General features: G+C 43.3%; 3 protein-coding genes across 7 annotated transcripts in view; 1 reads left to right on the forward strand and 2 right to left on the reverse strand.

Moving 5' to 3' along the window:
- The window catches only part of LOC310860588 (amyloid-beta A4 precursor protein-binding family A member 3), a 30,241-nt gene extending 29,607 nt beyond the window's left edge, over nucleotides 1-634 (reverse strand). For all 3 annotated transcript variants that reach the window (XM_083767591.1, XM_083767590.1, XM_083767589.1), the window contains exon 1: nucleotides 367-634. The gene's annotated coding sequence lies outside the window, so the exon portion shown is untranslated. The remainder of the gene's footprint in view (nucleotides 1-366) is intronic.
- Nucleotides 635-2,238: 1,604 nt separating this feature from the next.
- On the forward strand, nucleotides 2,239-5,824 carry rmc1 (regulator of MON1-CCZ1). The gene is made up of 2 exons (XM_083767592.1): nucleotides 2,239-3,443; nucleotides 4,649-5,824. The coding sequence occupies exons 1-2, from the start codon at nucleotides 2,367-2,369 to the stop codon at nucleotides 5,546-5,548; spliced, it is 1,977 nt and encodes a 658-aa protein (XP_083623718.1). The 5' UTR covers nucleotides 2,239-2,366; the 3' UTR covers nucleotides 5,549-5,824.
- Nucleotides 5,825-7,719: 1,895 nt separating this feature from the next.
- Nucleotides 7,720-16,358, reverse strand: pex11g (peroxisomal biogenesis factor 11 gamma). Of its 3 annotated transcripts, none has more exons than XR_014569394.1 (6): nucleotides 15,558-15,889; nucleotides 13,772-13,963; nucleotides 12,598-12,776; nucleotides 11,409-11,477; nucleotides 7,973-9,146; nucleotides 7,720-7,918 (listed from the first exon to the last, which is right to left on the reverse strand). XR_014569394.1 is itself a non-coding variant. In XM_083767594.1 (6 exons), exons 2-6 carry the CDS (start codon nucleotides 15,618-15,620, stop codon nucleotides 8,918-8,920), a joined length of 732 nt encoding a protein of 243 aa, XP_083623720.1. In that variant the 5' UTR covers nucleotides 15,621-15,827; nucleotides 16,153-16,358; the 3' UTR covers nucleotides 7,720-8,917. The 3 variants fall into 3 exon arrangements, 2 of the variants coding, with proteins under 2 accessions (XP_083623720.1, XP_083623719.1); XM_083767594.1 differs by adding an exon at nucleotides 16,153-16,358 and having other exon boundaries at nucleotides 7,720-9,146; nucleotides 15,558-15,827; XM_083767593.1 differs by having other exon boundaries at nucleotides 7,720-9,146.
- Nucleotides 16,359-17,803: the final 1,445 nt, after the last annotated feature.

Here is a 17,803-nt window from a genome sequence, read left to right on the forward strand (position 1 = left end):
AACGGGTCTCTGCTGTGCCCTAGTTCATATCAAAGTGGGGCACCTTGAAATGTTCCGTCTGTGTCTCAATAAAGCCACATATAGAATCCAGCCACAGTATCATTCTATAAAATGTGTCTCACCAATGAGCAAACAAGTAAAGTTAAATGGCCCATGGCTTAGTTGGTGTGTGCAGAATACATAATGAATCACCATAGAGAAAGAAAGACATTCATTTAAGACACCAGGGTTACAGGAGCAGAGGAGCTAAGGCATGCAGTACAAAAGTAAAAGTGTCAAATGTACAAATGCGTTGCTTATGTCCAGAACAAATGTCCAGAAACAAATGAAGGAGTCCCAACCTGGTATCATGAAATTGCCTCTCACCTGGTATCTTAAATATAGGTCGCTGGTTTTCTTTCTTTGTGGGTCGAGGAATCTCTTTGAGACATCTGCTGCTGAACTATAATAAACTATAAGTGCCACGACAGCCTAGTTGGCGGCTTTTGACGGCTGTTTGCAAACAATCGGCTATATTCTGTTCTTAATCTAAACACGGCCACAACAAATGACACCGGCGTTCTGTGACAACATAGTGTCAATCAAATGGTTACATTGTGCCATGTTTGGATCCGAACCACCGGAATTGCTTCTGACTGTTGTTAGAACGCGAATGAAGTGCGCATGCGTCGGCATAAACATTAAAATAAACAAATAAATCCTTTAGAGTGGAAGCCAGAGCTCTGGTGGAAGCAAGTCACGCTCAATCGAATGTCGAGGAGGAACCTTGTTGCCATGTGTGCTTATTATAAGCGACTTTGTGGAAGTCTTTCTGTAAAGTTGCTTAGTTGTAAAGTTTTTCGGGATTGTTTCTAATTTCTTATTTGAGACTGTGTCCTACTGTTTAAACCAGTTAAACCACATTTTCATGTCAAGGTCAAGGACCCCAAAATGGATTTATATATTTACTCTGATGAATTGAACAATGTGGACCCTGTTGTAAACAAGTGTAATGCTTAATTGGGTCGTCCACTCACAGTTGACAGTCTTTGTATTGAGTTTGTGCTTAAAATGTACTGTAAATTCTACAAACTGTTAATAAATATTTCAATCAATCAATCAATAATGCTTTATCAGTGTGTCGTCCACTCCACAGTAACAGTCGTTGTATTGAGTTGTGCTTTCATGTGAAATGTACCCATTCTGCAAATTGTTAATAATAAATACTTCAATCAATCAATTTGTCCAACTTGATATGGACCAGAGCTACCCAAGGCCAGATTTATAGATTTGTGTTACATTTTCCCCTGAGATTTTCATGTAGTATACCGACTCTATCGTATATAATACTGTAAGTTTAAAGTGCTCATGTGTTAAAGAACAAGATTCCTTTACAGGATCTCCTCACTGGTCAGCAAAAACACCTTGAAGACCTTAACAGGAGCCCTCGTACAAGGTTTCTTTGACTATGCATGCACCTCTTGGTACCACAGCACCTCAAAGGCCCTTAAAACAAGGCTCCAGACCTCCCAAAACAAACTGGTCAGGCTCCTACTTGGCCTCACCCCCCGAACCCACCTCACCCCTGCCCACTTTGACAGGCTGGGATGGCTTAGGGTCGACGACAGAGTACAGCATCTTGCAATGGGTCTGGTCCACAAGATTCGATACACCACCAAGATACCCATGTACCTGTCTAAATACTTCCTTAATGTAAACGAAGTCCACACCCACAACACCAGAGGGAGTGCAACAAACCATGTACAACCCAGATTTGGCACAAACAAGGGACTAAATTATTTTCGCTCCTATGCCACCAAAATGTGGAACGCCCTACCAACAGTCATTAAGACATGTGAATCCCTTGACTCCTTCAAAACCGCTCTCAAAGGGCACCTACGACATTTGTATGTCTCTAAATGTTTGTATGTCTCTAAATGTTTTGATGAATTGAACAATGTGGACCCTGTTGTAAACAAGTGTAATGCTTAATTGGGTCGTCCACTCACAGTTAACAGTCTTTGTATTGAGTTTGTGCTTAAAATGTACTGTAAATTCTACAAACTGTTAATAAATATTTCAACCAATCAATCAATCAATCAATCAATCAATCAAGTCACTTAATGGGGGGGGGGGGGGGGGTCGAAGACCTGGTTGCTTATTTCTCTTGCAAAATCTGGCAACACTGTGGAGGAACAGTGTGACAGTCATGTGACCATAGAGTAGCATGTGACGTGTCTGTCATTCAGGAAGCGGCCGGGGAAGAGAAGACAGTTCAAGACACGGAGCTGGAGTTTGTTGTTGTCTTTGCTTGTTTTAATCAAAACAAACGGTTTGAATGCACATTAATAATTAGTCATCATTAATCAGTAGTCAATGAGGGCAGGATGAGTGGGGAACATTATTTATCGTTGTGCGAGAATCCGGTGCAGTTTGAGAACGCCTCCGGTGTCAACAATGTGTTCTTCGATGAAGCCAACAAACAAGTGTTTGCAGTGCGCTCGGGAGGGGCCACGGGCGTGGTGGTGAAGGGTCCCGATGACAAGAGCTCCGTGGCCTTCAGGATGGACGACAAAGGAGAGGTGAAATGCATCAAGTTCTCCATAGGAAACAAGATCCTGGCCGTGCAGAGGACAGCCAAGTCTGTGGACTTCATCAACTTCGTCCCAGATCATCCTCACATCGAGTTCTCTCAGGAGTGCAAGACGAAGAACGCCAGCGTGCTGGGCTTCTGCTGGACCAGCTGGAACGAGATCGTCTTCGTCACGGACCAGGGCATCGAGTTCTACCAGGTGTACCCGGACAAGCGCAGCGCCAAGCTGCTGAAGAGCCAGAGCATCAACGTGAACTGGTACCAGTACTGTCCCGACACCTCCGTCATCCTGCTGTCCTCCACCGTCCAGGGAAACGTGCTGCAGCCCTTCGCCTTCAAGAACGGCGCCATGTCCAAGATGTCAAAGTTCGAGATTGAACTTCCCATCGTGCCCAAGCCCGCCAAACTGAGTCTGTCCGAGAGAGACATCGCCATGTCGACCATCTACGGACAGCTGTACGTGATGTACCTGAAGCACCACTGCAGGTCGGCCAACAGCCCCAGCGCCGAGGTGGTCCTGTATCACCTGCCCAGGGAGGGAACGTGCAAGAAGAGCCACGTGTTGACGCTGAACACGACGGGGAAGTTTGCGCTGAACGTCGTCGACAACCTGGTGGTGGTCCACCACCAGAGTTCACAGACCTCGCTCATATTTGACATCCGGTTGAGGGATCCGGACTCGGCCGTCAACACGCACCAGCCCGTCCTCCCCGCCGGCTCCATACAGCCGTACACCATGTGCGTGGCGACGGGCCCGGCGGCAGTCGCGGTGCCGCCTCCGGCACCGTGTGAGCTGTACTCCTCGTCCTGGAGCGTGTTCCAGCCTGACATCATCATCAGCGCCAGTGAAGGTTACCTGTGGTATCTTCAGGTAGGGATGTTTTGTTTTGTTTTGACCCAGGGAAGTAGCTGAGCACAGGTGCTCATTTTCATCAACGCCCTGCACATAGAAACACACACACATTAAAACCTGGGAGCTGACCGGTACAACCACAGTCTGATACTGTTGTACTGACCAGTACAACCACAGTCTGATACTGTTACTGACCAGTACAACCACAGTCTGATACTGTTACTGACCAGTACAACCACAGTCTGATACTGTTACTGACCGGTACAACCACAGTCTGATACTGTTACTGACCAGTACAACCACAGTCTGATACTGTTACTGACCGGTACAACCACAGTCTGATACTGTTACTGACCAGTACAACCACAGTCTGATACTGTTACTGACCGGTACAACCACAGTCTGATACTGTTACTGACCAGTACAACCACAGTCTGATACTGTTGGCCACTAAGCAGCTCCAGGGGGAGCAGTTGGGGGTTCAGTGCCTTGCTCAAGGGCACTTCAGCGGTGTTGGGTGAGTGATGACAATCACGTCCCCACCCAGATTCTTCCTGCCCGTCCGGGGAATCGAACCGGCAACCTTTCGGCAACAAGGGCGCTCCTCTAACCCTTAGGCCACCGCTGCCCCAAATCGTCGGGACGATAATCATTATCGATAAAAATAAACAATCACAATAACCACACAGACGCAGAGATTTTGATTTCGGAAAATTGTGCTCCGTCATACACTAGGATGAATTAGCTTTTGTTGAGCTGCAAATCCAGTGCCACTTAAATCCTCTACTTGATAAAAACTAACCTGTATTTCACGCTACACAAATCTATTCGCCAAAAACAGCAGATCTACAAGCTCATAATGTGTGTTGTGACGCGACATGTTGGTGGCATAGTAGTTCCGGAGTGGTCCCAACGGATTGTGCCGCCCTGTCTTTCCGTAGTGGTCTGATCGAGGGTAGCTACTGGGACGTAAGTCGGGACTTGATCACCCCGGCTGGGTCACCCGAGTGAGAGATGACCTTGGGATACATCACTGAGGATACGTCCCAGGTGCATCCAGTTATTTTCCTTCTGAATCCCCAGAATAGGGATGTTGGGGGTTCAAGTGGTTAACAAAAGTGGCATTGTAAGTTTTTAAGCATGTTTTGATTATTGCGGTATCGCAATTATTTTCGCAACAATAATCGTGACGTGTAATTTTCATATCTCTTCCCTCTCTCCAGGTGAAGTTGGCTCCTACGGTAGGCCTCCTGCAGGACAAAGGCAAGTTGATGGACTTCCTGCTACGCAGACGAGACTGTAAGATGGTCATCCTGTCCGTCTGCTCCCAGGTGTTGGACAGGTCGTCAGACAGCAGCAGTCTACCGGTGGTAGCCACGGTGTTCGACAAGCTCAACCAGGTCTACAAGGAGTACCTGGAGACCGAGCACACGTACTCCGTGGCGATGGAGGCGGGCTCAAGTCGGGGCAGCGCGGCCAATCAGAAGCGCCCGGTCCGAACACAGGCCGTCATCGACCAGTCGGACATGTACACGCACGTCCTGTCGTCTTTCACCGAGGGGAAGGACGTGTGCCACAAGTTCATCATCGCCGTGTTGATGGAGTACATCCGATCTCTCAACCAGTTCCAGATCACCGTTCAGCATTACCTATACGAGCTGGTGATAAAGACCCTAGTTCAACACAACCTGTTCTACATGCTGCACCAGTTCCTGCAGTACCACGTGCTGAGTGACTCCAAACCTCTGGCCTGTCTACTGCTGTCCCTGGAGAGCACCTACCCGCCCGCTCACCAGCTGTCACTGGACATGCTGAAGCGTTTGTCCACGGCCAACGACGAGATCGTCGAGGTCCTGTTGTCCAAGCAGCAGGTGCTGGGAGCGCTGCGCTTCATCCGGAGCGTCGGCAGCCACGACAACGTGTCGGCGAGGAAGTTCCTGGACGCGGCGCGGCAGACCACAGACGACATGTTGTTCTACACGGTGTTCAGGTCCTTCCAACAGCGGAACCACAGGCTGAGAGGGAACCCCTCCTTTAACCCCGGGGAACATTGTGAGGAGCATGTGGTTCATTTCAAGCAGCTGTTTGGAGAGCAGGCTCTGATGAAACCTGCTACAGTCTGACACACGCATAGTTACTAAATAATATACTAAATAAATTAACCATGTTGGATACAGACAGAAAAGGCCATTTCTGCAATGTGGCCTGCATATGTTATGTATTCCGTCTATTTTAATGACGAAGATTAATATACTAATATTTTATGACCATTCCTTGGATGTCCTGGATCCATAACTCCATATCTAGCATTTGCTACAAACGTAACTGCTTGAAAATGTATGGGGTTATGATTTGAATAGTGGAGAGACCTCCTGCTTCAGTGCACACATGGACTTGTGTACTATGATGCATGCTAAAACCTATTTGAAAACCAACCAAGATTTAGCCGGTTTTATGTAAAAATAAATAAATGATAATGCAATAATGCTTTTCATTTTAGGTGAGATGTTTTACAATAAAATCTACATTTGACAGTTCATGCACCCGTTTCAAAAAGAAAACCCAACCATGTTGCCCCCAGGGTCAAGGTTGTATATATGCCGTATTCATTTAGCAGGTAATGATGGCATCCTCTTCATCCTCTTCACCAAAGTTCACCTGGTATGTGAACAGAAGTTGGTCAAGGGGTCATTGGTTCTCAACCGGTGCAAGCGGGCCACCAAATTGTCAAAACACTATTCTAATGACATAAGAAATGTTAAAAATAACACTTTCACGCTATTCTTTGAAACCTCGTCTAGAAAGAATGTTTCTTAATTAGGAGGTATACTAAAGTGGTTCCATTGATCCAAGCCGGTAAACACAATCGATTGATCATTAAAATAAACATGCTCTGAAAATGCACACAGCCAACCCATTTTACCACTTAAAGGACCACTTCACCACTTTTCAACCTATCTTCATATAATAGGTCCTCACAAATAATCATGAAAAAGTGGTGCAATTGTTTTCTACTCGGTCTGTGTCTCATAGGAGGGCTGTGGGCAGTTCAGAAACCGTCTTCCAGTGACATCATCGATGGGGAATCCAATAGAAGCTAATAGAAACTGCAGGCTTTCTAGTCCTGAAAAGTTGCAATGCGAAAATGGAAGCCGTCGTTCTCACGATAATGAAAATCTAAACATTTTTGTAAAACAAATCTTGTTTAAAAAATAATCTGCCTAATGATGATGTCACTGGAAGACGGTTTCTAAACTGCCCACAGCCCTCCTATGAGACACAGACTGAGTAGAAAAAAATCGTGCCATTTTATCATGATTATTAGTGAGGACCCATTATATGAAGATAGGTTGAAAAGTGGTGAAGTGGTCCTTTAACTCAGCAGCCGTGTGCAGATGGGTGGGCTGTGCGCCCTGATCCAACAAAGGTTGAGAACCACTCGTTGTCACCATGGTTTCAAGGGATACAGCCATACAGGTCCAGTCTAGTGGGTACCTCAACATTAAATTAGCTCTGGATTAAGAGCGTCTGCTAAATGCCTAAATTGTAAATTGACTTTCCCTCAAATGAATAAATGGTTGGAAATAATATACACATGATTAACATGCAGGGTAAATATCAGACCTAAATGTGACCCTTCAGCTTCTTGTTTACTGTATGTCCAAAATGACTATCAGAGGTTTTGTAGCAATGTCTTGTGTGTACTATTTGTTCAATTTAATTAGCCTTTATTGTCTGAGGAGAAATTTGTCTTGGGCACCAAGAGACAGTGTTATACTGTACGTACATACATAGTTGAAATATGGGGTGCTCACTCTGTTCCGGTTACCACTGCAAGTGCTACACTAGCACTTTAACCCATTCTGACCGGGCACCCATTTTGGTGTTGGCATCATGTTATGCTTTATCTATTGAAAAATACCAGATCTACAAGCTCATATCGCGCCACCGAGTGGCGCGATACGAGCTTGTAGGTCTGCCATTTTTGAAAAATCGAAGACCGACTGACATTTTTAGAATCTGATCTCAGGTCAGAATGGGTTCATCAGACCAGTGTATGTCCAGTGGAAAACCTCGTATGAATCTGATCTCAGGTCAGAATGGGTTCATCAGACCAGTGTGTGTCCAGTGGAAAACCTCGTATGAATCTGATCTCAGGTCAGAATGGGTTAAGCGAGTCGTCCTGTAACCGCTAATGGACGCCAATGAAGTGCGCATGCGTCACTCCACACGGACACTCAATGAAACGTTGAAAGGAAAGATCTGCAAAGACAACACAAGATTTGAATTATAGTAGTTTTATTTAAAAAATAAAATCATGTTCATTTTGTGGGATGTCTTACAAATAATCTATAATACAATAATCTACAATATATTTTATTTTTGACAGTCTATGCAGCACCAGTTCAAACAAAAAGATCTCTCAATACTTCTCCGACTCCAAGAGTATTTACATAAATAAGAGTTCTAGATTTCCCGCTTGATTATGACTGCTGTGAAGAACAATATTTAAAATGGTCACCAGGATTGATTAATCTATTAATCACGCATTGCCAAGGTTTTCCACTTGCAACCCTTATTTTGAAGAGCCAAATACCTGTGTGGTGTCTTGCTGTCCTGCCGGTTCTCTCGCTCAGTGCAGAAAAAACCCGACCTCGATTAATACTGTATGGATAAAACCAAATCATTTAATTTGATTTCCTCCATAAAACATTTACTTATTAAGGAATAATGTGAGATTTAAATGTGCCCAGGGCTTAAAGCCAAAAATAATCCCAAGACTGAAAATTATCTTTAGCAAATCTGCACTGATCTCATTAAAATGAGATCCTCAGGACTGAAATCCGTCCCCAGGACTGAGAACTTAAAGCCCAGAGTGTGTGTGTATAACAAAGGTTTACAAGTTGAAATTAGCCTGAGTTGCAAAGTTTTCCACTTATTTGATTGACATTTTGGAAAGCTTAGAGCAGTGGTTCAATGACCCCCATAACTCTAGCATCATACAAGTGGAACCAAATGGATGCACTTGGTTCTCCCTCCCTTGAGGGACCCTGTGATGTTGAGCACCTAAAATAGGGGCTGATTATACATGTTTTATAAGCGATTGAATGCTGGACTGTTGCATGCCTACACACACACAGACATGCACTGCATGTTTTATTGTGATATGATCTAAAGACTAATAGATCGCTGTGAAATGGGTTTAACATCCTCCAGTCCTGCTATATTCACATACTCTTTATGAAACCATTATATACAAACTATTTCATAATTTTAAGGCTTCTGGTTTCCTGTCCCACCAGACAATCTCTCTATCTAATTAGACGTTTCTGATACAGTATATTGAGGTGATTGTGCCAGCACACACTAAACTGATCCGTTTATAAGTCTGAGGTCGCAATGAAAATAGTTTGATTTTCAAATAATACACTGGCATAGATTGTTTAGCTGACTAGAGTCTAGAACATCCCTAGTAGGCTACTAGGCTACATCTATGCACTGCTGCTGCTGCTGCTGCTGTCGTTCATCTGGACCAAGCCAATCAGAGACGAGACGGTGCCCATCAGGCCCACCATCCAGACGGGAAAGCGTCCCGCCCACAGGAAGCCGGGCGGCATCCAGTGGATGGCGTTGCTGAGGTCGGCCATGCTGCTGACGACGCTGAGGACCTCCCTTCTCATCTGTCCATGGAGCTGAGAGCGGCTCGCTGAGCTGGCCTCACTGTGGAGACCAAGAGTTACAACGTCTTTTCAGTTGCGTCTAAAAGTTCGTTCATCCTGAATCCTACTACATCATCATTCATGTTTATAACCAATACAACTAGACTGGAAACCAGACAAATCTGTCACAGCAAAAAAAAAGAGAAAATGCCCTGGGAAGATTTGTATGGCAAGTTTGAATTTGAATATCGCTCACCACAGAGTTGTGGGTGAGCAATCAGTGTTTATTTTTTCAGCATATTTAGATTTAGTCTTAAGTCTTAGTCTTTTGAATAACAGTCTTTAGTCCCATTTAGTCTTCTGAAATTATTTTTTGTTAGTCTTTTGAAAAAACATTTAGTGTTTAGTCCCATGTTAGTCTTCTGAAATTATTTTTTGATAGTCTTGTCTTAGTCGACGAAATATCAAAAACCTTAGTCGACTAAGGGCCGATTCATACTCCTATTTTAGAGCCGAATAAAAGTCGGTTCGGCGCTGTAGAGCCTACAATTTGACGTCATTTGAGGTTCGGGGGGGCGGGTACAGTCCTAAAGTCGGCTCTTCGGTGCTACTGAAAATTTCTGACGAGCCGAAATCATTTCGGCACTACAGCGCCGAAACAGCGGTAAAATAGGAGTATGAATCGACCCTTAGTCTTTAGTCCTCAAAATTAACACTATTGAAAGTGGGACATTTTTGCTGTGACGCTTCCACACCAGACTAATTATCTACACAGTGATATTAGTCTGGCCATGCAAAGCTAAAACCAGACCTTGTATACTCTCTGGTTATAACAAACAATGTAACAAATGTATAAGGTTTATGTATAAGTGAGTAAATACAGTATACACTACAGCTCATTAGCCACTTGGAATGCACAACAATCTGCGTCATCTACAGCAAAAGTCATTCACACATTCCTTCTTTCACTGTTCCCACATTAGATGATTGTTATGAATAGCGTATGTAATGCTCGCATGCACAGAATATGACTTATAATGACAAGGCGGTAGATTGTAATGTATTTCAGTGGGAAAGGAGCTCTAATGTACAGAAACTAGGCATGTAACGATTCACTCAACTCACGATACGATTTGTATCACGATTATGAGGTTCACGATACGATTTTTCACGATATTAAACAAATTATATATTTTAAAGAAAGATTACAGTTTATTTTATTTTATACATTTTATCTTTTATTTTATCTAATTTATCTTTATTTTTTTATTTAACTACATTGCAAAAGAAGTAGCATTACTTTTGACAGTGCAGAAACATAATTGCCTTCCTTGATGAGCATCAACGACCATCATCACCTGGGCACAGTCACAGACACACACAGCTCCCCTCTACAGTCACAGACACACACAGCTCCCCTCTACAGTCACAGACACACACACACACACAGCTCCCCTCTACAGTCACAGACACACACAGCTCCCCTCTACAGTCACAGACACACACAGCTCCCCTCTACAGTCACAGACACACACAGCTCCCCTCTACAGTCACAGACACACACAGCTCCCCTCTACAGTCACAGACACACACAGCTCCCCTCTACAGTCACAGACACACACAGCTCCCCTCTACAGTCACAGACACACACAGCTCCCCTCTACAGTCACAGACACACACACACAGCTCCCCTCTACAGTCACAGACACACACAGCTCCCCTCTACAGTCACAGACACACACAGCTCCCCTCTACAGTCACAGACACACACAGCTCCCCTCTACAGTCACAGACACACACAGCTCCCCTCTGCAGTGCTCTACTACTGAAAGTGACTATCATTTCTCTCCAAAAGCACTTGAATATGATGGAATATGACTAAAGCTCACATTTCACACCACACACTAGCCCCCCTTTTTTTTCCCTTTTTTCATATCGTCGGGATTAATATCGATATATATATATATATATATATGATATATATCGTTACATGCCTAACAGAAACAGAATGTCAGTGATATAAATGATAAATGGTGCAAATGGTGCATTTATATAGCGCCTTTATCCAAGGCGCTTTACAGAGATTGTGCATTACATTCACCCATTCACACACACACACATTCATACACCGATGGCAGCGGAAACCATACAAGGCACCAACTAGCACATCGGGAGCAATTAGGGGTTCAGTGTCTTGCTCAAGGACACTTCGACAGTAACTCTGGGGGAGCCCGGGTTCGAACTGGCAACCTTACGGTTACCGTCCAGGCACTCTACCCCTGAGCCACCGCCGCCCACCCATATGAAAGGACATGCAGTATACCTGCTGTGAGCTCTTTCTGTCTCACATCTCTTCAGCCTCTTCCTCAGCTTCATGACAACCCTGACTGACCTGGAGACAAGGACAATCATTTTCATCACCATTTGTGCCACATTCCCAACCTTTTGGTCAGGGGTTGTTTTTTTTTGTTTTCTGTTAAAATGATTCCCTTTAAGACGTTAACAGTGGTTGAGGTCCAACGTTTTATGAATAAAGTTGAGCCGAGTTGGGTTTTCTGTCAGTAACTAGAGTCTTGTTACTCCCCAGTCAAAAAACACTTTGTGTTTTAAATAGACACTAGTGCTTTCTAAGGTGTGATTTGGGGACCTAAAGATGAATACAAAATCAACATCCTAATACTGTCCAATAATTAGAAAGGGAGGGGGGGTGTGAAATTATGACAGTTTCTGCTGTCAAAATATGAGTTTCTGTTTTAAATACACTCATGCTAAGGTGAGATTTGGGGCCCTAAAGATGAATGCAAAATCAATATCAACATCTTAAAACTATGCCATTTTTCTCTCTTCTTTTTTTAATGAAATATTCTTTAAGGGCATCTACTGGTAGATCACGATCTACCTTTTGGGCACCCCTGAACTAGACCAACTACACGGTTGCTCCAGCTAGACTTAACGACTACAACCTCAGCCTTCTAGATCTGCTATTTTTTGAAACATTTAGCCAAATGTTTAGGAGGTCTTTTAGAAATGTTGTGAGCGCAGGGCTTAAAGGACCACTTCACCACTTTTCAACCTATCTTCATATAATAGGTCCTTACTAATAAACATGAATAAATGGCACAATTCTTTTCTACTCAGTCTGTGTCTCATAGGAGGGCTGTGGGCAGTTTAGAAACCGTCTTCCAGTGACATCATCATTAGGCAGATAATTTTTTTAACAATTTTTTTTACAAAAATGTTTAGATTTTCATTATCGTGAGAACGATGGCTTCCATTTTCGCATTGCAACTTTTCAGGACTAGAAAGCCTGCAGTTTTTATTAGCTTGTATTCCCCATCGATGATGTCACTGGAAGACAGTTTCTGAACTGCCCACATCCCTCCTATGATACACAGACAGAGTAGGAAAAAAAAAAATCACAATTTCTTCATGATTATTAGTGAGGACCTATTATATGAAGATAGGTTGAAAAGTGGTGAAGTGGTCCTTTAAGGAGTTGACCTGAGCCCTACCTAAGGATCCCCAGCAGCAGGGAGGTTCCCCACAGCACAGTGCTGAGCAGCCACCACTTGTCAGACTTGGTTCTGATGAGCTCTGCGTCTGCGGCCCAGGCTATGTGTTCACAGGGATAGTACAACTGATCAGCCACGTTGTTCAGCACTGAGATCCACCGCACGGCGCAGTCCTCCTCCTAAGAACAAAAGAAAGTTAAAAATTTGAACTCCACGTTCAGGAGTGTTGAAACGCATTTTTTGTCATGGGCCAGACAGGGGGAAAATGTGAGTTATGTGACACCATGCAGACCAGACCAGTTATGCATGTAGAACAGTGGTTCCCAACCTTCTCTGAATCAGGGCCCACTTGAAAATCTTGAAAGTGCATACAGCCTGCTAGAGGTGCTCCCGTGCTCCAATCAGGTTTATTAGGACCGACCCCGATCACAGTTTTTCCTCACGATCGGCCGATACCGACCTTGTACTTAGGGGTAAAATTTTTAATATTTCCCAAATTATTATATGTCAACGAGAAAATTGTTCCTGTGTGTGCGGGGAGGAAGGGGAGAATGTTTAGGCCCGTCACAAAGATGCAAAACGATATTATACTATATATATCCGATTGACTTTCATACCACTTAAATGGTATAAAACATGCTGGCGTATTAACTTTAATATAGTACCTTGATTTTATATCCGCCCTCTCCTCTTTATTAAACTTCTTTGAGTGCTCGGACCGCTGCTCTTTGTACTAAAATAGTATACTTTTAAGATCCTGCCTGCCATTTATTTGTGCGTGACACTACGCGATAACTAAGTCCAAATCACCCTTGTTGAACTCACCCAGGCCCGGAGTGGAACTCCAAATCAGGCCGGGAGTTATACGCCCTGGCAGGCCAAAACTTTGGGGGCCCTTGGGGGACATTTTGGGGGCCTTTACAGTAATTTCACATGAGAAATGTACCATCTGATGTTATTTATATTATTAACTTCTTCCCTCCATTAACACAAGACACACAACGTAGTTGTGCTGCAGCAACACTGCCTGAATTGAAATTGACTGTGGCTGGCCTGGCCTGAGCTTAGGAGAGATTTATTTTTTGCTGGCCTGACCTAATGCAAAAAGGACAGCCAGGCCACTAGGAGGTAATCGTCCCGGTGCTCCTGATGGCCAAACCGGGCCTGAACTCACCCCTGCACCCAGTCCATAGCTGTGGGAGTAGGTCAACATGGAGAAGTCGTCAAAGAGCCGTAGTACCGTCCTGCAGTGGCTGAGCTGAGCAGACAGCAGCAGCAGGCTGCTACCAAGCTGAGACGAATTCTTCTCCGTCCGCCGCGACAGAACCCCACCGACCAGCTGGGACCCATAACACACGGTTCTTATCTAGACCAGCAGGAAGAATGAGACAAATACATGGGTTTAATATTTAAATATGTTTATTGAAATACAGAATGTGAATCACATGAAGGTTAAAGATGGTCTTTATTTGGGATGCACGACGTGAAGATTCCATGCAGACCAATACGAATCTGTTTTGTTGTTATTCATTCACCCTTATGTGCCACGGGGAAATAAATCTTCACCATCTCCGTCACAACAAACCTTTGCCTTTGCAGATATAAACATCGGCTACTGCCATCAAGTGAATGTCACATTATTTACTGCCATCAAGTGAATGTCACATTATTTGCAAATATGCCGATGGCAGCCAACAGGGCTGGTCGTACCGGTCGATATATTGGTGTATACTTACAGTCTTTTGTCTTTATCATTAAGTCTTGTTCTGTACAGGTACATAAGAGTAAGATGAACTTTTGGTTCAAAGATACCCATGTGCCTCTCTAAATACTTCCTTAATGTAAACGAAGTCCACACCCACAACACCAGAGGGAGTGCAACGAACCATGTACAACCCAGATTCGGCACAAACAAGGGACTAAATTATTTTCGCTCCTATGCCACCAAAATGTGGAACGCCCTACCAACAGTCATTAAGACATGCGAATCCTGTGACTCCTTCAAAACCGCTCTCAAAGGGCACCTACGGATGGCTGCAATTCGAAACTGGCCTCTGTAAAATCTGAATCCCCCCCCCCCCCATTTTCCCTCACTGTATATTGTATCTTTTCCATTTTTTGCTTCCCATATGATGAATTCCTGTTCTGTTCTTTAGCTACATAGAAATGTCTATTTGTATGTCTCTAAATGTTTGTATGTCTTTAAATGTTTTGATGAATTGAACAATGTGGACCCTGTTGTAAACAAGTGTAATGCTTAATTGGGTCGTCCACTCACAGTTGACAGTCTTTGTATTGAGTTTGTGCTTAAAATGTACTGTAAATTCTACAAACTGTTAATAAATATTTCAATCAATCAAAAAAAGCCTACTGATCATTATAATATCATAATGTGTTCAAGTTACTACGCAGTACTTACTAAAAGATATAAAAGTGTCTGAGAAGCAGCATTCTTATTTATCCAATGGTACCCATAGTCAAATCAATGAACACGATCAGAAATATAGCATAATTGATTAACCACTTCAACCCTATATATTGCACTTAATTGTGCTCTAGAATAGCAAATCTACAAGGCGACGTAATGTGAGCTTGTAGATCTGCTAATATTTTCTCCTAATGTTTGTCAGATATTATGGTTATGGTTAATAATTATATCACCTCTGTCGGGTGGAAACCGACAGATCCGGTTACTTTTCAGGATTCAAATTCTAAAATATCATAATGTATCATAATATAATAACAAAGCAGATCGACAAGCTCAAAACATGTTGCTTCGCACTGCATTTTCAGCTTGTGGATCTGCTACTACTGTATACTATTGTGTGATGCTGCTGACTACTTAGTAGATGTATTTGATCATAAAATACATACAAAAACATAAAATACATCTATGAGAGTCTAAATCTTATAGGCTAGCTTAGTGCTGACTGTTTGACATCATGATGAAGAATACTCACAATTTTATCTCTTCCTCTATAAGATTCCAGCACACTGACCAGAGCCTCCAGTGAGTCCTGCATGTCACACAGACAGACTGCAGGACAGATATGTCCTACTGAATGACGATGTCAAAGTCTGCAGGACAGATGTGTCCTACTGAAATGTAGCGGTCCTAATGCACGATGTGAGATTGTTCAGGTCTTCTGACTCATGGTCGTCCCTCGACTCTCCTCCAAAAACAAAGTGACGGAGCCTCCGCAGTCGTACGCCGGTTGATGGATTGAATACTAGACAGAAATGCAAACAGACTACAGTCATACACTTGGTCTGACTCTAAACTAAAGGATAACCCCCCAAAAGTCCAAGAGGACTAACTGAAGAGAATTAAGATGATACTGTAGCTGGTAAACGTTCCTTTAAAAAGCTTCTAAAACGCAGCCATAAAACAAGCACTTATATTGTTTTTCTGTGTTGTATGTGTTACTGTCTTTGTTGTTGCCTGTTTTAACTTCCCATTTCACTGTCTGTTACTTTGTTTTATTGTTATGAATATCATATAGGCTATATTCTTCATACAGCGCCTTTACTGTAATGTTTGAAAGTGAACTTTACCTTATGTCACAGCTATGCTGCAGGAGGACAGCCAGATTTACTGTAGATACATATAGATCTACATGAAAATCAACATGAAACGCGCACAGTTCTCAGTTTCCCAACGATAAAATAAAAGCATGATAAAGATCCATTAAAAGCAAGTTCCTGATTGCCAGTGACAGCATAACATTTGCGTTAAACCAAAACACTGCTCCATTCTTCTCTTCTACAGCTGGACTTTGAAACAGGAAGTCCAATACAGACAGTAGTAGTCGAGCCCCGATAAGATGATCGAGCGAGCCAGGAGAGGAGAGGAGAGGAGAGGAGAGTTTTTTTTGATTGATTGAAATCTTTATTAACAGTTTGTAGAATTTACAGTACATTTTAAGCACAAACTCAATACAAAGACTGTCAACTGTGAGTGGACGACCCAATTAAGCATTACACTTGTTTACAACAGGGTCCACATTGTTCAATTCATCAAAACATTTAAAGACATACAAACATTTAGAGACATACATATAGAGGAGAGTAGAGAGTAAGAGAGTCAATGGTTAGACATGGGTTAAGGTTAGGTTTAGGTGTGCTGCCCCGTGGGAGGTTAGGGTTAGGGTGAGGATTATCTCCCCTGGATAAACTTGTGGAGGTACTCCTCTCCCATGCTACGGAGGTTCAAGTCCCGGGTAGTACATGTAACCTAGAGATTACTGAAAAACCTATGTTTCTATGTCAGTGGTGCTCAACCTTCTAAAACACCAAAAGGGGTTCCCGCCCAAAATGGGTTAAATAGTACAAAAGGACCCCAATGGAAACAAGCCATACGCTTTCTTGGTTTTAAATCCTCTTAGCAGACCTGCTTTTTTCTGCAAACTGCTAATAAAGTAGCCTGTTCAATCAATCAAAAGTTATTTTACAGTATTCATGCATGTACATACATTGAATTAGTAAAGAAATGTTTGTGTTGCTCCTTAGCAGATATCAGATAGTAGCAAACACGAAAACCAAGGCCAGATATATGTAATATAGTATTTCTGTATTCACCCTGGTGGCATCAAAGTTCTGCTGAACAGCAGGCTGGGGGCATTTGCCAGGCTTGAGGACCTGAGCGTTGGCTGCCAGAACACACAGCAGTCACAGAAATCACCTGGATGGCCTTCATCTTCTCACAGAACCTGCAGAGAATATCAGAGGTTTGTACTTGGCTAAATACAACAGAGCATAATTCATTATGTCGATAATGCAGAAATTATTTCAGACAAAGAATAATAGCTGAGGAAAGAGCCATAGAGTAATGGTTGAGAGTCACGAAGCAGTGAAAGGTCCTGAAAGATACATAACGTCAGTCTTACCCAATACCCAATCTTTCTGTTTTAGGAACACAAGGCTGCTGTACTTTATACCTCATACTAAGCACCTACCATATGGGGCTATCGTGGAGAAGTAAAAGTACCTGAAAACTGTACTTGAGTAAATGTGCTTAGTTACTTTACACCAGCACTTCTAACGAGGAGTGACACGTCAGCCAGGTGGAGTCACACTCCAACACACACAGAGGTCACGGTCAGGGTCACAGAGGTCACGGTCACAGAGGTCACGGTCAACGCCCTGTAGCTCAACCTGCCTTTTCATGCTGTCACAACTCTGCATCGAGAGTGAAACCCAACACCTA

This window comes from Protomyctophum parallelum, assembly GCF_964188405.1.
Source record: "Protomyctophum parallelum genome assembly, chromosome: 6".
Lineage (NCBI taxonomy): Eukaryota > Metazoa > Chordata > Actinopteri > Myctophiformes > Myctophidae > Protomyctophum > Protomyctophum parallelum.

Coding starts and splice junctions, on each gene's coding strand:
- rmc1 (XM_083767592.1), top strand. CDS start 2,367: ATGAGTGGGGAACATTATTTATCGTTGTGCGAGAATCCGGTGCAGTTT. Junction 3,444..4,648: donor GTTACCTGTGGTATCTTCAG/GTAGGGATGTTT, acceptor CCCTCTCTCCAG/GTGAAGTTGGCTCCTACGGT.
- pex11g (XM_083767594.1), bottom strand. CDS start 15,620: ATGCAGGACTCACTGGAGGCTCTGGTCAGTGTGCTGGAATCTTATAGA. Junction 11,478..12,597: donor CTGCTGCTGGGGATCCTTAG/GTAGGGCTCAGG, acceptor CCTTGTCTCCAG/GTCAGTCAGGGTTGTCATGA. Junction 9,147..11,408: donor ACAGAAAGAGCTCACAGCAG/GTATACTGCATG, acceptor TGGTCTCCACAG/TGAGGCCAGCTCAGCGAGCC.